We start from the raw sequence: 25935 nt of genomic DNA on the forward strand, positions 1-25935 counted from the left end.
TAATCATTACCTCTGCAGTGCACGGGGCATTGTTTGAGAGGTTGCTAGACCCAGCTGTCACTAGTTAAGTTGGCTAAGGTTGCATATTGAGCAGGCGCTGTTTAGATATTGCATGCATGTAATTTCCTTATGTTGGCATCATATCTTTCTGGCGCATTACAACTAAGGTGAAAGGGGTGGGAGAAATTGGCCCTATTACTGGACGTTTTAGTGAAAACTAGATGATTTAGTCAGTGTTATTTATGGACATTGATATATAATTCAATGTGGTGAACGGTGATCCAAGGAAACGTCACTGCAGAGCATCGTTTGTTCAGGGTCTCTATGGTGGATTTATAGTTGTGCAATAAGTGTAGTCCTGGATTGTAGTCACTGTAGCTATGCCATAGGCTTTCCCGTAGGTGAGCCACACCTCCGGAAAAAAAAGAGGAGCAACAGAAGCTACTGAGATACCACAGGAAGATAACAAGAAGCTTGGCCTGCTTGGGTTTTCTTCCACAACCTTTTGATGCCAGAGAACACTTCTGATAGTGAAGACAACATGAAGCAAGCTAGACTCAGTTATCATCTCCTTTCATTTAGCAAAGACACCTCCACTGCAAACTTTCTCATTGTGACACTGCTGCTCTGTCAGAACTAATGGAAGAACATAAATATGGGGGCTGAACAGCAGTAGACTACTAAACAAAATAGAAATTACCTGGCAGTAAGTTCAGTTCTACACATATGTGCACAGCCCTGTTGCTCTGTATCACGAAGTGCATAAAAGAATGTGAACACATTCAGTGTTGCAGTGGTGATACCAGTGGGTGACAAAACTACAAATCAAGACCTATGCTGCAGGACCGCCCTCCTTGCATCAAATATAAATTCAGCTTTAGTGTCACATAATCATTTAAAATTGATTTTTTTCCCACCTTGACAAACATAACCAACTGCAAATAGACCAAGACAACATGAACAAATCCACACTGACGTAAAACATAGAAAAAAGTATTTATGATGTAGGAGTTAAAAACAAAATAGCAAACACGGCGGGGGAATCAAACTTCATTTTGTCATTCACATACATTAGCACAGTAAATAGCAAGGCCAAAATGATGTGTGAGTACTAACACAGAAGCACACATAAAAAACACTCACACACATTCAGGCGGTAGCTCCTCTAATCCTGGGTCTGTTATCTGCTGTTTTCAGCCAGCGGCGCTGCTGTCAGAACGACTAATGGACTTCAAAAGAGTGAAGAATGATGACCACCCGCACAAATGGGTCTGCCAGATACAAGATAGGGTATTAGAGCAGCATTTCAAACAGGGAGATTATTTATTTCAGTCTGCTGGTGGAAATATGAACATATGCTGCTGTGTTAACCACACAGCTGTCTTGTCTTGTTCATGGAAAAGGGCAAACTGGAAACCGCTGTTACGCCGCTGTATACACAGACACTGCTAGGGGTGGCAAAATGTGTGGAATGACGCTAACTTGGCGAGCCTGTCCCTTCTTATTTGATGCTGGAAATGATTTATAATAATATTAGAGAGCAAACTCACTGATCACACCTCGCTAATAACCTAGTTATTCAGTAACTTTTTAAATGACTTTGTCATTTAAAAGAACACCGTGCATTTGTATTGTCTTGTTGCAAATATTGAAGAAGTTGTCCAACTTATAAATGTCTATGAAGATTCTCAGTCATCCAGGTCATAGTTATCCAATTTATAAATGTGCCAATTACTCAAATGTACGTCGGTGTCAGCTTAGATTATTATTATAACCTTTATTTAACCAGTAACCTTACATAGCATAGTATTTTCAGTGCAGCCACAGCCTACGATGCAAAAAAACAAACACACCACTATTATCCCTTTGAGAGCTGCTGTAAAGAAAATAAACTCGTCTCTTTAACATTATTCAAACGTTAAATGTGTTTTGGGTGCAGGAAAAGGAGCCTGGTGGCCATCGGGACCCATGATCTGGACACCATCTCTGGTCCTTTCACATACACAGCAAAACCTCCAAGAGACATCAGCTTCAAACCCCTCAACCAGACCAAGGAGTACACCGCTAACCAGCTCATGACCCTCTACAAGGTGAACAGCTAGTTGGCTGGACGCAAGTTAGAAGAGCGGTTAACCTCAACCAGTCTCACTAAGATTAAAAATCTATATTACAAGAGGCCAAGATAGGCTGCAGCAAAATTAACAGGGTTGCAGACACGCAAAAAACAATTTGCCATGAAAATAAATAAACAAAAAATGAATAAATCATAGGGCGGCACGGTGGATAGCGCTGTGGCCTCACAGCAAGAAGGTCGTGGGTTCAAACCCCTTTCTGTGTGGAGTTTGCGTGTTCTCCCCGTGTCTGGGTGGGTTCTCTCCGGGTGCTCCGGCTTCCTCCCACCGTCCAAAGGAATGTGGACTAGGTTGATTGGTGACCCTAAACTGTCCTTAGGTGTGAGTGCGACTGGTTGTTTGTCTATGTGTGGCCCTGCGATGAATTAGCAACCTATCCAGGGTGCACCCCGCCTTTTTCCCGATGTCAGCTGAAATTGGCTCCAGCCCCCTGCGACCCTGTATGCAGGAATAGCTGTTGAAGATGGATGGATGGATGGATGGATAAATAAATCACAGGATTTCATCAGATTTCAAGAACAAACAGTCCTTGATATTGAAGTTTCTCAGTCCTGACCACTATAAAAAAAAAAAATAAATACAAGCTTCTTCACTTCTGACTGACTGGCAGGGATTCTGAGCTATTTAACCTCTGTGGTTCGTTATCAAGATGATGGATACCACTTGGTTCGTTATCAAGATGATGGATACCACTTGGTTCGTTATCAAGATGATGGATACCACTTGGTTCGTTATCAAGGTGATGGATACCACCTGGTTCGTTATCAAGGTGATGGATACCACCTGGTTCGTTATCAAGGTGATGGATACCACCTGGTTAGTGCTCTTGGCTGTTGTATCGAGAGTTGTTATGGTCGTTGGAGTCACATGAGGCCAAGTCTGAACTACCGTCATTGGTAGGCCAAATGTGATCGTTTGTTCTATCTCCTGGGAAGGGATGAAAGGATAGCATTGTAAGTGGGGGATAAGCGATGTCTCAGCCCTGCTCCCCCATTGAGAGGTGGTTTCTCTACTCTGGTGTAGATAGCTTCTTTGAGTCCTCTTTCAAACCATCTGTCTCCCTGTCCAAAATATGTACATTGTTGTCATCAAAAGAGTGTCTCTTGTCCTTCAAACGTAAGTAAACTGCCGAGTCTTGACTTGAGTGCCTGGTTGTACTGGCGCTCAGGCACGTATGAAATCATGTTGTTGCTTCTACTCTTCTTTTGCTTGTCACATGAAGTCTTGGTGTTCTTCCTGGATCTTGTGGCTGTTTTCACAAAGGTCCAGTTTAAATATCTACAAACTCACCCAAAGGTGTCATTTGCAGTTTGTATGGAGACATAGGGAGCTTTTAGATTTGTATGTATGTAAGTATAAGGTGACATACAGTACGCAGTGATACGGGCACTGACTTGACTGTGGCTTAGGAGGTAGAGCGAGTTATCAGTTCGATCACCAGCTCCTTTTGTCCAGATGTCAAATTGTCCCTGTACTCCAAGTTTCTATTCCAAGTCTTGTATGGCAGCTCCATTGGTGTGTTAATGAGTGAACGAGAGGCAAAATTGTAAAGAGCTTTGTCCAGTAAAGTAAAAGCACTATGTAAATGCAATTCATTTTTACCATTTACTTGTTATGCAAATTTATAATGAGACATGTATGGTGACAGACATGTGCTATGAGAACAGCAGTATATACGTCAATGATGCTGACATGTATTGTGAGAAAAAAAACAGGTTTTTATTGAAATGAAGTTGGGGTTGAATAAATGCTGTTGCCAATAATGGACATTCAGAGACCAACACACAGAAAGCAGGCAGGAGGAGGATACTGGTCTGTTTGTGGCCGTCTGAAGTTCTCTGGTAGGTGGGCTTCATACAGCTTTCTGGCCCTGCTGTTGCCCATGTCCACCATACTCTGCAAGGAGAGAAGTAAAGAAAGAAAGAAAGAAAGAAAGCAAGCTGTGTTAGTACCAGGATAGCAATTGGTAAAATGCCTTTCAAACATGGAGTAAACAATTCTGGAGAAATCCAACACCATGACAAATACCATCTTAGAGCGAACAACGACACAGCAAATAATGTAATAAACGTTAGCGAAGTTGTGGGTTAGCAAACTGTCAGTACAGTTGTTGCTGCAAAGCTAACATGCAAGAAGACGAGACAGCCCTACAGCCAGCACACCAGCTCCAGCTCTCCAACTCTCCTGCTACTATAGCTAACATCACAACAACAGCGTGTCTTGGTGAACTTAGAAGTAAGCTGAATGTCTGTGGATGAGTAATATAACGTTTCCTGACACCTAAATCTTAGCTAGAACGGCTATAGTGTTGTGTGGGTGCAGGCCACTTTGTTTACCATTTACAGAGACAGGGCTGGGTACAAATGGGGTTTTTTTTCAGCGCACACTCACAGAACGGATAGCTAGAAGACTGTGAGGAGACATTCGCGGAATTTGACAAAAAGATGCAGACAACACTTTTAAGAACATGTCAAACACACACAGCGAGTTCTTTCATTCGTCACATCTGCATTCAACTCAGTGTGCCTGCTGACTCCTTCCCATGCACACTCACACACATGCAAACACACAGGGTGAAAGAAACACTGGCCGTATGTGTCAAGGCTAAATTAAGAGGAGGGTGATAAATGGAGTGATGATAGGAGAAGTGGAGGAGATGGAGTCGGAATAATCAACCATCCAGAATTAATTAGTCATTGAAAACAGTGATTAACATTCAGAGAGAGACCCATTCTCCTCACACTCTGCTGATGGATAGGCATTGCTCTGAAGAAACACACAAGCGCACACCTTTACCATAGTACACACATACACACCGAACAACTGAATATATTAACAAGTGGATGATTAAATAAATTACTGGCACGCTCAGGTGGGTCACACACACACACACACACACACACACACACACACACCTTCTCCTGATTTACTGTGTAATTGAATCATGTGACATGCTGGTTACCCAAAAAACACACCTATTATTCACACAGATTAAGCATGGGTGTGTGTGTGTGTGTGTGTGTGTGTGTGTGTGTGTGTGTGTCTTCACATACGCTGAGGTACTATCCACTGTGTGAAAGTACACTGGAATGCATACTAAATACTAGAAATTTAACGATCGTTCGGCCACCAAAATTAATCAGCCGAAAATAACATTTTCATGTTCGTCATAAAAACAAATAAATTTTACCGAACAATTAAGTTGACATGTCGGCAGTGTGGAAGCATTTTAAAGTGTCTGAGAAAGACGCAAAAATCTAACTAAATTGTCTCCTGGCACATGCGAACCATCTGTGGCTGACTTCTTAGAAAAGGCAACAAACGGTCTGACCCGCTTTGAGTGTTTGTCACTCGTTTGTGAGAAGGCGATTAAGCTAGCCGCAACTAAATTTGGAGTACATACGTATTTACTCCTTTATGGTAAATCCACTGAAACAGACCAGAGCGAGCTGACAGGCAGGTTAGCGACTTTATCCGGTCAGTTTGTCTCTTTACAAAGACAAGTGTTGCAGTATGAGAGTCCTACCTGAAGAGAGGCTGTGAAGTCTTCATGTTACGCCGAGAACCACATACAACATTATTTATCAAATTGGGTCGGACTTGATGAATTTAGCGCGAGGAAACACATGTGACAACATCCGGTTTTCAAAATAAGGTGTCTATACAGCATGGAATTATAATAATTGGATTATATTTACAGAAAATATAAAACATATTTCATGTGTCCTTTAAAAGTAAATGGACACATTTACTTTACCAGACCCTCTCGGGCCTCGGACCCACCCACTATAGTCTCTCCAAATCCTGTGGGAAACACTGAGTAAAAAGCACATTTTGACTATTTAATTTATGCAATGATAAAAAAGGGCAAAATAAATCATTATATTTGGTTTCGACTTCGGCCAAGAATTTTCATTTCGGTGCATATTATATACCTCATTTTTTTGGCAGTGTGTGTGTGTGTGTGTGTGTGTGCGCGTGTGTATAGACTGGTGTATTTAACCCTTTGAAAATAAAATTGTTTTTGCTCGGTTTTCACTCTGTTTATTTATCGCTCTGCCTTCCAATTATTGTAATTTTCAGTTACTAATCTGAAATGCCTTCACTTCACGCATGTTAGAACTCCACCAAAACAGAAATGACATTGTGCTACTCCAGAGATTTTTAAAAGCCAGCTTGGTTTGTTCAGAATAGATATATATCACAGAGATAATCGGTGTAATAGTTATTACGTGTGTCTGCTCCTTTATGTAGAGACGAGTTCAAATTCACAAATGCTAACTGAGCAACAGTACTGAGAAGAAGTGTGAACAGTATTAACGTATGGATTGTCATTTATGGTGGATTTCTCCTTTAATACTCAAGTTGTTGCTTCAGTACTTCCATGCTGGTCTGAATTGTTTTGTGTGTTAAAAGGTGGGTGTATGGCCCTGTTTGTGTGTGTGTATACCTGGATCTGCTCAGGTGTCCACTGGTCCAGATTGACAGATTTGACTCTGGAGATGTGGACACCCAGGTTGCGGTGGATGCCAGCACAGCGGATACACATGAACACTCCGAGGTTCCATGACGCCCACCGTGGGCCTGAAATGGGAAAGAAAGAGAAAAATAAATAAAAGAGAGAGAGATTTAAAGCTGCAATGCTGAAAATCTAAATGTAAAAGACCTGCTGTGTTATCACTTTAACTGACTCAGTACCACAGCTGCAGAGAGGAGTCTTCCATCCCTACCATTTGAGACTATGTAGATTCAGTCTTTTAATTCCCTTTCAATTAAAATCAAAATTGCGATAGAACAGAAGGACGTGATGAAAGCCAATGAGTGCGACAGTCACAGTCTATCACACATTTGAAGTTAACTCTCACTTCCGCATGAAGCCACAAATTGTGATGTTTTCAAATACCAGGTTTGTCACCTAACAATGAGCGCTTGTACTTTCCGGTAAGTCTTACAGTTTGTTTGAAACAAATACAGTAAGAACTCTGTTGTGATATCCAACACAGCTGCACAGACAAAGTTCACAGAAATTCAAGCTCAGTAGTCGCAGTTTGGCAAAACTGTTTGAAAGGGATTTCTAAAAAGTGCAGTAGCATGCAGGTACAGTGCTCTGTCAGAGTTTAACAGAAACTCAGCTTAATATGAAAAGATAAAATACAAACAGCATAAACATTCCAAGCCTTTACTTACTTTGGAGAAATTGTCTCACTTCGAAAACTTAGTTTAGTATTTCAGAATGTACAGACTTCAACTTTAGGTTATCCTGAGACATTTTGAAGACATTCTTATCAAAACTGTTCAATAAGTAATATCCCAAATCCCTTCACTACATCGTAATGGGATTTCACAAAGGAGCACAGGGCGTTTTGTATTATTACTGGATTTCATTTGATTACAGTTTCTATGGTTTCAGAAGTATTCTTCTCTATAAAAGTACAAGTTTGCACTATCAGTTATTAGTCATTTTTAAGCAAAAGCAAATGTGCCGATTTATTTTTTACTTTAAATGTACAAGTCATGTTTAAATAATGGCTGCATTTAATCAACTCCAAAAAAATAAAGCAGACTTAGTGTTTTAAGATGGTTTCAAATCTGATCTTTAAAGGGGATCTATTGTGCTAATTTCAGGCTCTATATTTTTATTCTGGGATTCCACCACAGTAGCTTTGCACGATTCACATTTATCTTACGTTTTACCTCCTGTCTCTGTAAAGCTGCAGTAGGGAATTCTTTTAAAAATAACTTTTTGTCATATCTGCTTAAACTGTCATGAAGTGTCATGAACCTGTGCTGAAGTTTTTGCCACAGAAGCACACTATTGACTGGCCGGGTCCCACAGTTCACCATTTTCATCCTCTCTAGTGATGGCCTGAAGCAATATCTCTTTTTACTTTGACTTAACTGCTATTCACTCTTTGGGGAAGTAAAAAAAAGTGTGTGTGTGTGTGTGTTGGGGCGGGATTATATGTATTATGTAATATGCGGCAATGCAGCAGGCATGGTGCCACAAATTTTTAGCACTTTAGATTGTTTTAACACAAAAGGGGGCATGGTCATTCAGACGACATGTAAGTGAGATGTGCCTGCTCTCATCTATGGATGTATAATAACACCTAGATACAGTACCGCCACTCAGCCTTGCTTCAAATTTTGCCCTGTGGCCATTTGCAGTACTGCAGCAAAATATTCCCCAGCAGCTCAAAAACCATTTTCCCCATAGGCCATCATTATAAAAGCGATGTCTGTACAACTGGGGGTGGCGATGGGGCAATGGCTAAGACACGACTTTGATGTGGGAGACCTGGGTTTGACTCCCACTGCGACACATCCACCAATGTGTCCCTGAGTAAGACAATTTAGAGGCGTGCGACCTCTGACATTTATAGCAATTAGCAGTATGAGAAATTATAAGATAAAAATATTATGAGATTTCTCATCAGGTTAAAAGCTGACTCGTGAGACTCACACCATCACAAAAAACAAGTAAAAAATACTACACACACTTTTGCTAAGAAAAGAAAGTGTTGCCTTGCTCATTTGTGCCATCCTGTGTGCCAAAACTTCAATAAGGGAAATAAAGATAGTTTAATTTAGTAGTTAATAGCTTTAATTAAATGTCACTATAATTAAAACCCCATTTTTAAATTATGAAAGGTACTTTAAAAACAGGCCTTTAAGCTCAATGAAAGCAGCTCTCAGTTTAATTGACTAGTTTTCAAAAGCTTTCATTAGCTCGATGGTCATAGGTTTTTAATCTTCAGAAACCAGAATAAAAACAAGGATGTTGCCACATTATCGATTATCTGTGACGATGGAGAACCACAGATCTATACCTATTCTCCCCATGTGAAGTACAAATTTTCATGGAACAGAGGTAAAACCAACTAAATTTGGATTTTGCGTCATCGTTTGCTAGACAGAGGCCACTCAAAACAACAACTAAGATGGGGTTACCAGGGTTCTACAGTGCAAGTATTCGCTCAGCGAGCAAGTAAAGACTACAACCTAATCATTCAAAACATAGTTGGACTGGCCATCGCTAGCACCGGGTGAAATCCTGGTGGGCCAGTCGCTCTGTGAGCCACTTGATCAGCCATTATACAAAAACAAGAGAGAGATGCGTCAGCAGCAGCTGATGCGGTAAAACAGAAGACAACAGGGATAAGATAAGCTCGTTTGGTTTGGCTATATGGCCAATGGCCATTTAGCTATATCAGGTGCCTTTTGTAGAATCATGTTAAACGTTTTCACAAAGTCGATGCTCTTGTCAACGTCACTTTCCGTGAACCGAGCAATGGGGCGTTAATGGGGCAGGACATAAAAAAAATAAAAGTCTACGCGCTACACTAACCCTTTCCCTCCGCCCTCAAGTGTGGCCGTTTGTTGCGCCGACAGAAAGCTTGAAGGGCAAAAAGTGATAAAGTGGGGAAGGGTTTATAAAAGGATAAATTGCACTACACAATATTCAAACAAACAACATAGTTAGTACTGGGCCCGTCACTTTTGAAATTTGGCATAGAAAATAAAACCGGAACAGAAAAATTAAACATTAACATTGAAACATTTGATTTGGAAAAAGCTGTATTCACACTGAAAAAAGTTTTACTGAAACTTAAAACACAGGCATTAAAAATGACTTAATTTTATTTTTGATATTTTTTGCATTTGTTTTTCAATGACAGATTGTTGCTTCATGTCACTCCTTTTTCTGTGACAGTTTGTTTTTACATTTCTACACTTGGTGACTGGGTTTTACTTTCAACTTTCTGTCACCGTTTTGGTGTGGAGAGGAGGGGTTTGAGGGGAGAGGGTCAAGGAGACTATTATTTACATATAATGTGAATACCAAGGAGAGAACATCACTTTTCCTGAACCAGCAGTCCGCTCGTTCATTGCGAAAGCCGCTGGCATCACCGCAGACCAACGGCAATGGCTTCCACAAGCTCACCTTGAACCATAGACTGTATATAAGAAATGGACGAAGTCATGGTGACGTCACCCATTGGTTTGTGGACTGCGGTTTCGGACCCTCGAGTTTTGCCGATAGGGCGCCACCATGTTGAGTTTTTGCAACCAGCGGCACCGGATGTGACCATATTTGGACGGGACGGTTGAGCTAACAACCGTGTGCGGAGCTAGCTTAGCTTAGCTAGGTGCATCTGGAATTCACGTTAACTGTCATTTTAACAGTGCTGATAACTTTGTCTAGCGAACAGCTGGCTTAAAACTAAATGTACTCACCAGAGAAAGTGAACACCCAACTCCTAATAAGCTTTTTCAGCAGAGCTGGTTAAATTTACACAGTGCCGAGGGTACGAGTCAGTCTAGCCTGATTGACATTGAGAAGGGTTGACTTGTCAATCATAGATAATCACGACCAGAAGCATACTCTGCTTTATGGTCTACTTTTTAAAAAAATGGGACCATAATTTACTAAATATTTCTAATGGAGCTGGACTTCTTTCTGCAACCAGAAGAGTTGCCCCCTGCTGGCCGTTCAATAGAATGCAGGTTTTAGGGACTTCCACGTTCACATCAGATCACTGACCGGAAGCTTTCCGCTTGCTCTCTGCCGTTTGAGAGGCTTCAGGTACAGTGGTGTGTGGGGAAAAAAATTATACTTAAATGGTATACTTAAAGTGCGGAGTTGTTCTAAACGTTGGCTAACACAGCTAAACTTATAGCTATAATGCTAACGTTACACCCGATGTGAAAGCTACTGAGCAAACGTTGAAATTGTTTGGCCAATTTTTATGTAAAATTAAGTTGAAATATGGTGATTTTTGTAGTGGTTTATGGTAAGATGCGGAACAATGATGTTGTGGACTTGAGAGTAACTTATACCATCTGCTAGGTTACTGTCTGAAGCGGCTTTGATTTGGATCACACTACCTTGTTTCTTACAACCCGCCCTTCTCTGCTTCTGATTGGCTAGTAGTCCTTACCTGGGAACTGCGCATGTGCAACTCCCAACAAAGATTTTGTAGAAGTAAGATGCATCACTCTGTAGCTCAAGAGTGGAGCGTACAACACACAGGGTGAAAAGAGGAGCTGCAGCAATGTGCAGTATGAGAAAAATATGGTGTTTTTGAAAATTAAACCATGTAAACCTGTTCTGGAACAACCCCTAAATAAGATTTTGAACCTGAAAATAAGCATAATACCACCTCTTTAAATAAATTAAAATATCTGGATCACTGAACATCAAACTCAAAGTAATTAATAAATTAATCTGGTACAGAACAAAAAACTAACCGTAAAAAAATGTAGGTGGGAGCCTTTTTTTAAAATATTTTCCTTATAAGAAGACAGATATAAAGATGGGATACAAAAATGGTGATGTACAGTAGAGGTTTGAATAAGATCTGGGGTGCCAGTCAGAGTGCAAGATAATACTTTAGTTCAGTACCAGTCAACCCTTCAAAGGCCCCATGTATTTCAGTACATGACCCTTTAAATATCACTAACAACTAGGTACATCATGAGCAAACAACAAGCACAAAACACACAAGAGTCCACCACAGTGTATCATGCTGTCAGTGCTCCACACAAACCCCAACTCAACTGACAATGAATAAGCTCAACCATATCAACAACTTTGGCCAATGAAAAATAAAACAAATGTTGTCTCTTGCGTCTAATAGACAGGATTAGTGACGACAACCCCGTCCCATAGTAAGGCCAGCGCGCTGCTGTTTGTTCCAGGGAATGGCCAGCCTGAGAGCTGGTGGTTTGAGGGTGGGTCCACTGAGAAGAGGATGGAGTTGGAAAACAAGCGAATTATGTAGAATGGTTGAACTATCAATTATGGACTTTTTAGCTCATTGCCAGGGGTTGACAAGCTAATTGCCGATTGTTGAAATGATATTGTGAGCCAGGTTCAGGTGTGAAGAAGATGATGAAGACTTAACATAGCATGGTTTATTGAGCCCGGCCGAGGAGACACAGTGCCAGCATACAACATGTGAACACATCAAATGCCAACACCAAATCTGAAGGAGAACATCTTGTGGTCCCTTTTATGTTTCTGTCTTCCCTCTAGTGGCCTGTAGGTTTCTCTATTAGGTCACCTTTCCCCTAGAACAACTAATCTATCTGATGTTTAGACTCCAATGCTTCATCATATTGGAATCTCTCACTCTCTTACTATCCATAAATTGTACTCTAATCTGTGGAGCCAGTGAGTTCTTGTAAACACTCAACCTTGTAAGATTCCCAGAGAACACTGATATCTGCTTGCCTGACGCCTGAGCTGCTGTCTCTTAACTAATCAGTCTATTGTTGTCTTCCTGAAAAGGACAAGTACATGTGAGAAATACCTAAAGCTATAACGTCAAACACTTATGGGATCGGTTAAATTACTCTAAGCTAGACCTGTCTTACCTTTCCCTGTCACATCAATTAAGACACCTAAGAAATATTCTCAACAACGATGGGATCCCAGGATGGATTGGACCCCTTCCACTGGTGAGTAGATGTGCCATTTTTTGGGTTTCAAAAAGCCAGCACTGATATTCCCTGAGTTGACTGGTGTGTGTTTGTGTTTGCGTGTGTGTGACACAGGGGCGTGTGTGCTACGTACATCCCTGCGCGACTGGTGGTCACTATCAAAGCCAAGTTCCGCTGATAACGATAGTTTGTAAAACATCCTATCACCACCAATTAATTGGTCAAACCACTGAATTGGTCTAGAACCTCTAGTTGTGGCCAAACAGTTGCTTCATATGTCACTAGGTGCTTTTTAGAGAACACCCTAAAAGGCCCAAAGCTAGTTAGAAACTGTCAGAGTGGAAAAGCCTCTGAAATGGACAAACGCTGCAATAAGTGGTCATGATTGTGAGATTTTCGTTTGTCAGAATATTAAGGCACTCACAGATGTGCGAGGAATCTCTTTGAAATATCCAAAATATAACAGCTTATAGTAATCTGTCATCCAAATGCATCATCCACCATATATAAAGTAGCACAAAACAACCCCAGCTCTGCCAAATCTCAGTAGGAGATGGCACGGAAATGACAGTCAAATCATTTTAATGGGCTAGCGGCTACAGTCCCTCAGTGCCATCCTTGGCTCTTTCCTTCTCCAGAGCATGAAGCTTACTATCTGTCAATTTGACGACTGAAAGCGATTTTGAACACAACAAGTGCAAAGGATCAACTTTTATGGATCCAGGCTACATAATGGTGGTGCAGCAGGGACAGTTGGATGGCAGAGGGAATGCACACAGTCTAGTGGGCCTTGCCAGTCTTGGGTAAGAGCATCAGTGTGTTAATGCAGTGGCACTAATGCGCTGGACGGCCTAAAGGAGCATTAAGGCAGGGATGACTGAGTGTTAAGCCTAAATCAAGCAGCTCAGCCATTGTATCTGTATGGATTGGACTTCACTTTGGTCTGCTCTTAGATAACCTCTTTCAACACATGCATACAAACAAATGCATACTGTAGTTTTAGCTGAGTTCTCATCTACATACATTGACATACACAGAACATATGTGCAGACCCTCGTATATAGCACGTGTATGCTTGCAGTGCCTGGAAATCACTCGTCCTGATACATAAAAACTGTTGGTTTTCATAATGGAACCTCATCATCTACTGGCTTCTGAGAATATCTATTACTGTGAGAAAATCAATGGAGCAGTTCAGCAGAAGAGTGAACGTCTCAAACGAACGATACTCAAAATATAAAGTACGCCATTGTAGACAGACATCCAGTGTGCTTTCATCTGTGTCTTGCAAATGGTGCTGTGTTATTTCAATCAGCCAATCTCTTGGATGATGAGCAGCCTACACTGATGCTCTTTGATGCTCCGACTGTACTAGTGTAAGTAGATGATGACCAGCAATCCCTCTGAATCACTTAGTGTAATCTGATTACTCCCCACTTTTGGCAGAAACCAGATTTCAGAAAGTTCATGTAAATGGGCATTCAGGTTTCCTTTACTCAGGGTTGTTCCTGCAGAGAAAATTACAAGGTGGCTGTTTTTGTCAGATTGGGTTCCCCCTCCAGCTCTGTCTTCATGGTAAACTATTTCCTATGTTTTTTATTGCTGCACTACGCTGACGTGATGGAGTTGTATCATAATTAGGGTTGGGTATCACAGTTATCCATACCAAAAAGAACTCCAAGAGTTGTTAAGACACGTGCATTTCAATTCTACTTTTCAGTTCTTAACTTTTCAAATATTTCAGTCGCGCTCCTGATTGAACTGCAGTGAGCATTATATGAACCATGAAAGTTGCACTTATCTGCCAGGACTTTCTAAACAGCAACGACACAGCAAAATGCACCACCTCCAATATGATGAAGCATTTACTTCAACATGGCGTGAATCTGAAGGAATGCACCGTATTAAGCGTGTTGCAGTCTCCCAGCTACAGTGACGTCCCAGATACAGCGAACGCTAACAGTAGCAACGTCTCATGCTCAGGTACAAAACACAGGTGAACATAACACGTCAGAAACAGCAGGCTGATCAATCCTTATAACAGAGTATCATTTACTTTTATAAATTAAGGGGTAAAAAACCTTCCTATCACTGTTGGTTACAGCTTAGAATATTGGAATCGGAATCAAGACTCGATAAGAACCGGATTCGATAAGTAGAATTAAAATCGGCCAAATTGAAACGATACTCAACCCTAATCGTAATCAGCATGCGTTTGTGAATGCTGCTCTACATATCTGTATGACTGAATGTCATCCTGTACCTCATGTAGTTTGTGTCTCCACTAGTCTATATTTTTGTAAGGTGAAATGATTTTACAGGATTCATAGGTTGTCAGCAGTTGAAACTGACAGATTATGGGGCTGACATGGTGCCTACTGCTGAGACCTGAAAATCTGTGCCTTGCGACTTGTCACTGTTGCGACTCTGAAATAACTTCACTTTCTGAAACATCTGCCTACTGTTCCCACGAGGCAGTTACAGCTTCTCTCACATATCGAAAGGTGTGTAATAGACATTCGCTACAAAGCCAGTGTGTGTTTGTTTACACTGGTGAAATGGAATAAAATAAAGTCGTTTTCATTTGTAAATCAACTTCTTTCACACTTTATCAAATACTATGAAATTTTAAATTAGGAAATAAAAACAAAGTTTTACAAGATTACATGTTTCAGTAAGGAGAAATATTACTGAGACCACTACAGAAAGGCGCAGATGAATATTTAATATCCAGGAATTTACAACAGCTATACTGCAAGAGGGCCCTGAACTATAAATGAAAAAAAGACAAGCTTTTGTTTATTGCTTGTTAGCTATGTGAACTGACACATTAGCGTTTATGTTGTATTTGATTTAATGTTGAACAGGGCACCTTTTTTTTTTTTTTATGAAATATGCTTACATGTGATAATTGTAATATTCTTCAATCACATAATTATTAAAACTCTATTAGATATATCAGAATATAGAATGTATTAGAATATGCTGTTTGTAAAAAGTGTTTGCTTGAGGCAGTCGACGGCACGGTGGACATCTGTCTGTGTGTGCGCGTGATCAGGATGGTACATCTGCCTCATTTTGAGCCAGTAAAAACCCTTAACTTTGATTTTTGAATGTTTTCAGGTATCCCTGAGCAGTGGAAGCAGTGTAGTAAAAAGAAAGCAAACATCATTCATGTGTTGTTTCCTACAGCAGAGGATTAAATCTGCAGACAGGCTGATTTATCGGCTGATTTTAGCTCTTGCAGATATATCAGTATCAGTGTATATCAGCTGATAAATGCCAAGAAACTGAAGTATAGAAATGTCAAGGATGTATTTTGAACCTTATCAAAAGTGTTTATGTTATAGATCGTGTGGAGGGGAAAAGCCACTCTGGTGTGGGAGTGCTGACCTACTGCACTGGTCTACTGTACATCTACTAACCAACTGTTTGCTGCATGGCCTGGTTGTATGATGTCCTATTGGGAATCATCTGTTTCTATCTGTTGACCTAATCCTACCAAGATCATAACAATAACCACTGGCTTCAGACTCCATCAAAAAATGTGTGGTCGGCAGGCGTAAAAACAATCTTTTCTCCAACCTTAAAATGACCTTCCCTTCTTGAACGACTCAGTGCAACTGAAGTATATTGAACTAAATAGTAGATGGCGAGCGTCGGTTCTGAAACATTAGTATCTGTTCATCTGTGTCTCATGTGGATAATTCAGATTCAGTTTTAGTACGCTATCCATCTTTACACTTGCTCTGCATTGAAGTTTGGACAAAAATAGACAGCTGAATTAAGTTCTCTCAGTAGACATGAGACGAACCCCCCACACACACACACACAGAATACAAACACACTAATGCTAATTTAAAGACTGCTGACCTGATTAGACACAAATGAGCTCCTCTCACACACACACACACACACACACACACACACACACACAGTACTTTTGTGCAGGTGAATTCGAGCACACATCCTGCAGAGCGCCATAAAGAAGGGCGGATGTACGAACATGCCCGCACAAAAGATGCACACCTGCCCACACACGGGCACATTGACACACCCACTTACAAACAAATAGATACCCGCGAAGATGACATCACAGGCACAGACTTAAATAAACATGCACGCAAATACAAGCATACATGTATGCAAACACAGACAAACAAAGTGTTTCCCAGCTGACAGACACACGGACAGACACACACCCTGGAGCCTCGGTGAGTGACAGCAGAATGGGAGGGGGCAGCCAGCCGAGCATGAAATTAAAGACCCGATTGTCAACCTGAGGACAGTACAACGACTGGTGTGTGTGTGTGTGTGTGTGTGTGTGTGTGTGTGTGTGTGTGTGTGTGTGTGTGTGTGTGTGTGAGAGAGAGAGATAGTGGCAGCAGGGTGGGGGCGGCAACCACAATTACCAGGTGAGACACTGAGCTCTTCCATTGAGATCAATCTGTGACCCTCTTTTTAATCCTACACAATACATGCTGATGGGTGTTTAGACTTGTGACTCGTGAAAACGCTCTGAGGCAACAAACAGGGACGAAAAACAAATGTGGAACATCTGAATTTACTGATGCGAAGTCTGCCACGAGGAAGCTGAGCTTTTCTTCGGGGACAGAGTAAAGATACAAAGTTTAAAGCTTTAAGGCTGAAAGAAGCAGACTTTGTGGACTTAAACCACGTCTGGCTTGGCTCGTGCAAATCCTGCGGGACTAATAATACTGCAGTCTTTATCTGTTCTGAACCACAGCACCCAGAAAACCATTCTGGCTGCTGTCCCAGCCACCTTTTTTTTATTTGAATCACCATTTTCATCATTTCTAATTGCTCTTTAGCTTTTATATCCTTCTTTTATTTTGTCCTAATGTCCTCTTGTAAAACACCTTGAAAGCTCAGCATTACCAGAGCTCTGCATATAACATTTATATGTCTTTTAAATTATTTGGCTGCATGAAACCAATTTAATTCTTCTCCTTTTTACCTCTAGGTATAAGAAACAACAACTAACGGTACTGCATGAACACTGAACGGTGCCACAGGCAAAAAAATAAACCCTCCCTGTGTTGAAAGCCAGTGGTATTCTCCTTTAAAGAAGGTTAACAACCTCCATTTCTTAATTAATAAAATGTCCTCTTAGTAAATCATCGGAAGGCTGCCAAAATCTTCAGCACAGGCCGGAGGAGAGTGGAGAATCAGAGTGACGAGTAGGATGCTGAAGGGAAAATAAGTGCTGTGCTGCTCCCTGCTGGCCCATTGCTGTGATTCAGTGGCAGCAGTAATGTGGAGGAGTGGATAGACTGCTTCTACAAGGGGAAATGTTTTTCTCTCTGCGCAGTGTTTCCTCTTTATTATTACAGGAGGAAAGCCTAATAAAAATCTTATCATCTGGTCTTATTGTCTGTTCAAAAACAAATGGAGTAACATAATGGTCCAGACAGTCTATAAATCATGACAGATGGATACTACATAAAACCATTATCAGAGGTAATAAAGACTGAAAGAGCTAGGAGGGGGGGTTATTTAAATAACAACTCTTTGTCTACACTCTGGCATGTGGTTTGTTTCATTATGCTTTCTATAAGAGAAAGATGAATGATACCAGCGCATCAGCAAGCATGTGACCCGCAAGATTTTAAATCTTTTGATCTGTTCAGCAGTGTAAATCCAGGCAACAGCCAGAAAAAAGGATTGATGGATGGATGGGGAGAGGATAGGATTCCATCTGCTGGTGATAAAAGGCAGTGTAGTGAATACAGCCAGAGGAAGTTCATTCTTGACATGACAATCATGTAGAGCTGAAACAATTCAGAACATTCATTGGCAACAGTTTTTATAATTGACTAATTTTGAGTGTAAAATCATTTAGTTGACCCTCGTTGATATAAACATCTACTATAATCTCTAAATCAGTTTCAACATATATTGCAGGAAGGTTTAATTAGACTGTTTTATTTTAGCTATATGAACCTAATAATCTGGAAAGTGAGTGTACACATAGCATGGAAGAAACCCAACAGTTTTACAGCAGTATCGCTGAGATCAAACAAGCAGCATGAGCCAAAGCTATTCAACCTGATTAGTTAGGTAACTCAAGGTAAAATACCATCCATGGAATAACTGTGTATGATGAACACAGGGCATGGTTAGAGCTGAATCAAACACCTTCTGGACTCTGTCTAGCACTAAAACAATCTACATGTAGGCCTAGTAAATCAACAGGTTTGCTGAATTTATGAATGTGCTTAGGCAAAAGAAAACATTAACATGACACTTTAATGCCACCTTGCATTACTGTATGCTGTTACATTAAGACAAACAGTTAGCAGGATGACATTGACTGTACATGCAAATGTCCTCTTTTCAGTGAACACTGCCTGTGCCTGGTCGGCCAGATCAGCCATCAGCCTTTTCAAGAATAAAATAGAACCGCTTCAATCTTAAAAGATGGGTTTCTTTAAAAAATAACTGAATACTAATTATGGTGTGACGCAAAGAAAATTTTAGTAGTCTTTGGTCAATAAATGTCTTTGGTAATAAATAACCTAAATATAGATAGAAACATATTAGATTACTGAAATGTGATGCCAATTCTAAAGTGGCTTTACATAAATCTGTTCTGAATCCACAACCAGCGAGAAATTACCAATATCACTTACAGTGTTAGCAGTGTCGTGGCCATTAGCTGTTGAGTGAGAACACTTAAATATGTCTATGTTTTGGTTTTTAATCCGTATGATTCATGGCCAACATTAGCTGACACCCATCAAACAATAACACCACATCCGTTCTCTTTCCATTATGCTGACGTAAAGCTGCCCTTGTGCAGAAACTGTAAATGCTTCAACACAGAAATAAACCACATTTCTAACATTTGTATGAAACTGCTTAACAGTTGGAAACAAATATTACCACTGTATGCAGGCTGAACTGCAGCCTCTCACTGACACTGCAAGCAGGGTTAACCTGTCCTTCACACCTTTAAAATGTATACAGTTGCAGGTGTGCATGCAAGCTGCTGGGTCCAGTGTAGTATGTGTGCGTGTTCGGGGGGCGGGTGCCAGTATTTTATGTGTGTGACAGCAGAGAGGTACCAAGGACAGGTCGTCAAAGCGCTGAGTGCCCTGCAGGCGCTTGCCAAGATCTGCTGTGCCAGCACAGAGGAGAGCATGTGCCAGCTCAGAGCACCCCCAGCCGCAAATCATAACACTGTGTGTGTGTGTGTGTGTGTGTGTGTGTGTGTGTGTGTGTGTGTGTGTGTGTGTGTGTGTGTGTGTGTAGCATTTGAGTCACACTGGTGAAAAGACTGTGTTAAAACCAAAGGCAAAAATTATAGTCTGGACTCTTAAGTAGTGGACAGACTGAGATGCCAAAGAGGACAGGAAAATGGAATTGCAATCAATAACGACTCCGACTCAGTCTCTCTCTCTCTCTCTCTCTCTCTCTCACATACACACACACGCACACACAGAAAATGTAGGGCAGCATGTGTGTAGACGGGAGACAGGAGTAAGGATGGAATTACAGCTGAGAGGCTAAGGTGAGTCACCACACTGCAGTGGTCATAGCAGGACTGCCCCACCCAGACACACTGACTGCAGCAGGCAGCACGGAGGACAGATAGTGTTTGGTCACGCCAAAGCCCAAAACAAACTGATCAATCAGACCAGAGCTCTTGTCCTCTGAGTGGTCAATCAGCCATGGAGTAAATGCTTGTTTTAAAAATCAATAAAAGCTAATACACTGCCTCTTTTGTGTATGGTGTGCACTGTAGAGACTAAAAGAGAGACTTTTTCAGAAGTAGACAAAAACAGGCTTAACTCCAGGTCCACTTGGTCCGCCCTGTGCCTTTCTCCTTGCATTGTGCAGTGAAACAATGGGACAATGTTTTCAGGGAAACACAGATATGGTAACCCACATTAGCTCAGACCCTTCATGTAGGCCAGAGGTTTTGTGTGAGGTGGGCCTCTACAGGGGGGCTCAAAACAGTTTCAGGGTTCTAAGCTTTGTTTGTTGCAAATAAGAGTTGGTGCGAATGGTCTCTGCAGGCATTAACTGGTTGGTAAAAATTATTTTATTTATTAATTATTCGAGAGTGGTCATGTTAAGTGAATTTTGCGCATGATCCTCAGGTCTTTTAAAAAAGATACTACCCCAACGCCAGAGAAAACACAAACTGATTTCAGCTTTGGACTTACAAGGCTTTTTCACACCCTCCATACATTGTTTGGATAAAAATAGCTGTGACATAGTTAATAAGACTCACAGGGCAAGGCTGAATACTGCTGCTTTATGACTAACATAAGTAAACATGCCTCGGGCTGCAAGCTACAGTGTCACGGACTGATGCACAAAACTAAAATCAGGTTTGAATGCAGTTCAGTAAAAAAAATTGTTTCACAACTGCTTTAATAACTAAGTCTGGATAAGAATCAACAGTGACAGGATCGATAAAAAATTAAACCTTTATCTCTGTGGGAAGATTTTGTTCTTGTGTTGGAAAGATGGGCATTTCGTGTCCAATCACACATGAGTTGGAAATGCATGGACTTTAGAGTTGGACTCATCAATAATGGCTTATTAATAATAACAGCTTTTTAAAGACAGTTCTGGCTGTAATGCCAGATGTGTCGCAGCTTGTTGACTTTGTTCAAACAGAGCTTAAGCCTACATTTGATTGCTATTTTTAAGTGTTTCTATTGAAAAGCAAACTGCACTTGGAATTATTAGTGTGTTTTGGCAAAAAAATGCCAGGATTCAATACTTCCCCCTCAGCTGTAATAGGGATTTACAGGAACAATGCCCCATAATGGCTACAAATCAACTCACATGAGAACCATAAACACCCTCCCAACCAAAACCAATGTACCCATACATAAATACCTGACATTCAACAATACAGACGTTCTCTTACCCACCAAGTACCAGTAAAGGTTCTTTATACAAGCTTTCACTATCAATTGTAACTTCCATTCATAAAATTCATATATTACAAAATAGTTTAATTGTGAGTTGTGTCACCCTGGTCACTAGCAACAAAGGAAAGCCAAGGTTAACATAAGAATGGTGTAGTGTGTACTATTGAACCAACGCTAATTCAAATCCAAGTAATGTAATGCTCTCAGTGGCGCCGCCCTGCCTAGAGCTGGAAAGTGTTTTGATTTTTTGTTTATATAAAATAATTAATTAATAAATGAATAATAAAGTAATTACTTTTTTTAAGCATGTGTGTGTTGTGGGGGGCTAGAAAGATCACCCTGGCAGTGCAGCAGCACAGCCACTTGCTGACACAAGATGTAATATATAATAATAATAATCTTTATTTGTAGAGCACTTTTCAAAAACAAGTTACAAAGTGCTTTAACAAGTGTAAAGACAATAATACCCAAAAGACAATAATACAAAAACACACACACAAAAACATGTAAATGCCGTATTTTGCTTGCTTTTTTAATATGGATACAACACGGACTGCATGAGTGTAAGAGGGCATATCTGGATAATACGGTGAAGCTAGCCATGCTAAGCAGAGTTAACATCGCTACACAGCTGGACCAAGGCCACAGGATTGGGGTGAGGAAACACAACGAAGAGCTGGATAAGAACAGGCGCGTGTGACTGTGTTCAGTTCTGCGCGGCCACAATGAGACCGAATCCTTTGACAACTCTAGCGTTTTCTGTAGATGTTGTTGCCCTTGTCATTTTGCACAGTCTTTGATGTGCAAAACGACAAGGGCAACAACATCTACAGAAATCTACATCACTTCTGGACTGCATGGTGTCAGTTCTTAAATATTACATTCTTGAGGAAGTAAAAAATTACCCTCTGCTATCTCTCTGCTTAACTCTGTAAAGAATAGGTAACATCTGCACACAAGGTATACTTGAACTTAAACTTTACATGTTACATCAACGAGGAGAACACCAGCGGTTGGCTACAGAGGTAAGCTGTACAGTTTGTAGGCAGCTCTGAATTGTTAAGATGTGGTTATTTCCAGTTGTGGACAATAACTGAAGTAGGCCTACTGTACTGTCCAAATTAGAGGTATTTGTACTTTACTTGAGTATTTTATTTTCATGCCACTTTCTATTCTTTGTGTAAGAAACTTTTTAACTGGCACTGGTTCCCTGCAGTTTGTGTTAAATTGTATTGGGACGGTTACTGAAACTGACTGGATATGGCACAGCCCCACCTAAAATATTTTTCACCAGCTGCCACTCTATGCTCTATTTACATGTAAAATCCAAACAGTGTATTAGCAGAGATGGGGACTTGAGTTAGTGACTCAGACTCGAGTCGCACTTAAGTCGCACACACAGTTACTTCAGACTTGACTTCAGACTCCTCCTCAAAAGACATCAGACTCGACTCGGACTCGAGGTTGGCCGTCTAACGTTAGCTTACTTCTTGTTTTAACTGCGACCTACGAGACGTTAACTCCGTCTGTCGTTCGTTATGAAAAGATGAATGAGCGTTTGTTTGCTTGCCAAACCTGTGGTGGTTGTTTAACATAATCATTTACGTCCCGCTGGCTTTATTTATTAACACTTGTTGAAAACAGGTTACATGTTTTATTGTTGAACATGTAACGTTACAGTTTTTTTAGTTAAAATTACACTGGGTTTGAGAGTTGACTTATTGTAGTTAATAAGCTGTCATAATTGCATTGCACATTACATGGTTGTGCTCTGAAAGGTTACAGTTAAAGAATCCCTTATAGCTATGCAGTTTTATGAGCAGCCTGGACTGAACGCAGCAGGTGATACAACATTCATTATAACCACGAGAGACTTGAGACTTGACTTGGACTCCAGCTCAAAGACTTGTGTTTATTAGTTGATTTGCTTTTAATGAACAATTAAAAAATACACAAATAATAACTATTGAGTTGTTCCACTAACTAGCTTTTTTCCAATGTTTAAATCACATCTGACCATCTTCATCAATAGAAGACATTTGTTTAACAACTGGGAAACATGACAAATTACTTTCCAAAGCTTTCAACCACATCACAGGGCTTTCCTCAGTTCCCCGGTTTAACTTCCACTATGTATCTCCTGCCAGATACAACACCAGGCTAGTATCATGACTAATTTAGATTAACACCAAGAATGAGGGTATGGGTAAAAAAAAACAAGTACAACTTAAAATGAACTTTCACTGACATAAGATGAAGCATCAGCAGCAGGCCCTGGAAAATCATGGTCAAGGCTATTTCATCCACTTCTTGTCTGGTACAACAGATTATAATAATCAGAAGGCATCTCAGGCATGGTGATGACGCAAAAGGCCTTTAATCTCAGGCATATGTAGCCCCAATACCAGCCGTTCAAACTCCACTCATAAGTCTGGGAATTTCATGCTTCCATACTTTTTGGCAACACACACGATCCCGTCACAATTTTGATCAATTGTGCAAAACATTTTCACTGAGTCATTTCAATGGTGGCCGTTGGTTGGTGTTGTAGGTAGTGTAGGACTAATTGAAACAGGTGTGGTTTCTAAGCATGAGTCAGGAATCAGGATAAAGGTGTGGTGTTTGTTTCTGAGAGAGCATTTGTTATAGTTTTTTTTGTTTTTAATGGTTTGAATTTATGCCTTGCTGTTTGATGTATTGGATGAATGCCGAATTAAGGACTGGTTCCTTAAGATTTATAACACCTCCCCGATTAACCCATAATTAAGAGTATGTGCAAGGAAATATGAAACTTCCAGATTTGGGAATGGAGTTTCGGGTGGTGCTGCACTGTATGAGGGTATCGCGAGTCAGATGTGCAACAAACCTATGATATCTGATGCTTAATGTGTTTTTCTACGCGGGACGTTCAGCGAGCAAACTACACTTTTTAATTTAATGTTGTCTACACAGGATCCGGACGTTTTCCGCTCATAAATAAACCAGTCAAGGACATGACATCGATACTGTCGGGCAAAAAATCCTGGGTTAAGTTACACGCAGCCATCTAATACAAAACCGGAATTACAATATATCTATTTCAAATTAAAGGCACCAAAGGTAAATTTCAAGAGCAAACTTTTAAAAGTACAAAAAATGTGCAAGGTGGAAATTAAAAAAACTCATCAAAACAAAAATAAAGAATACGCTCAGCCTCCCATTCTCAACGATAAATGCAAAATCAAACATTGCTCAGCATGTAATTTGTTGGGGATTCAAGGTGCAATTAACTGCAATAATTACGGACATAAACAATAATTAAGCGACTCTGCAAGGCTTAATAATATTAATAATAATAATAATAATAGTAGTGGTGGTGAAAAAGCGCTCGATGAGGATTTTACTTTGAAAGTGTTAAACGGAAGTTGTATATTTTAGTGGTGAATTTGACAAATGTCGCTCAATATTATTCATTTAGGCTTCTTCTGACTGGACGAGCAAAAACGTTCACTTTGTTTGTATTGCACAACATACGTGTAAATGTGTCATGCTGATTAAACTTTTAATCGCAATGACACAGTTCGGTATTAAGCAGGCTGAAGCAGGGGATATAACGTTAAGTAAGCATAGCTATACATGAGTGACTCCGATCAGAATAACCTTACAATATGTTGCTAGCTTTAGCAAGCCGTTAGCTGCCAAGTTCCCACATCATTTCATCTTTTCATACACACGTTTCTGAAACTGACATTTTCAGCAAAGACTGTCAGGCTTACCTTTTGCCTCACAGTCAGCACAGTACTTGTTGTCGTCTTCTCTCAGCAGTTTAGACAGAATGGCCTGATGCTGCTCGTTCAGTTTCTGTGCTTTTTCTCTCTCCGAGCGCGTCGTCATTTCGCCAAAGTGTGGAAGTTATTCCTGCTTGTGTAGAGCCGATAAAACCACGGAGTCTTCAGTTTGTATCAAAAAGGGTGGGACATCCCCTTGTAGCCGCACTGTACGTTACTGCTTGTATTCGGTTAGCTTGCAACCTGCTAACAAGGTAATATGGATCCAAAGCAGCATCATCCCTGCTGCCTTCAACATTATCGGAATTTTTACAGCAGCGCGTCAATCACAATCAGCTTTAATTTGGACACACACAGAATTTGTGTTTACAGTGACTCGCAATCCACTTACATACAAATGTACAGGAAGATACACATACAGAAGACGTTCAGCTAAAACAAGAGATAAGCAGCCATAAACATCTATGCACAGGCAGGTAGGTGGAAGAACACATAGGCAAAATAAAACTCTTTCAGCAGCATCTTATATGAACTGTGCTATACAAATGTAGTTTATTATTATTAATATTTTCTCCTTTTGGCTAGGGGCTACTTTTACAAGCGCATACAAGTGAAATAAGAAGTATTCCAATAGGCAGAGAAGAGAGAAAAGATTATAAACTGAACCGTCAGTGAACG

The 25935-nt window shown here is 40.5% G+C and overlaps 1 protein-coding gene across 1 annotated transcript in view; it reads right to left on the reverse strand.

Moving 5' to 3' along the window:
- Nucleotides 1-25549, reverse strand: part of LOC123984461 (stromal membrane-associated protein 1-like) — an 80594-nt gene extending 55045 nt beyond the window's left edge. The window contains exons 1-3 of the mRNA XM_046071374.1: nt 25246-25549; nt 6583-6716; nt 3943-4028 (exon numbers count right to left, since the gene is read on the reverse strand). Coding sequence (XP_045927330.1) covers nt 3943-4028; nt 6583-6716; nt 25246-25363 — 338 coding nt within the window. The 5' untranslated portion in view covers nt 25364-25549. The remainder of the gene's footprint in view (nt 1-3942; nt 4029-6582; nt 6717-25245) is intronic.
- Nucleotides 25550-25935: the final 386 nt, after the last annotated feature.

The sequence above is a fragment of the Micropterus dolomieu genome, linkage group LG15 (genome assembly GCF_021292245.1).
Source record: "Micropterus dolomieu isolate WLL.071019.BEF.003 ecotype Adirondacks linkage group LG15, ASM2129224v1, whole genome shotgun sequence".
Lineage (NCBI taxonomy): Eukaryota > Metazoa > Chordata > Actinopteri > Centrarchiformes > Centrarchidae > Micropterus > Micropterus dolomieu.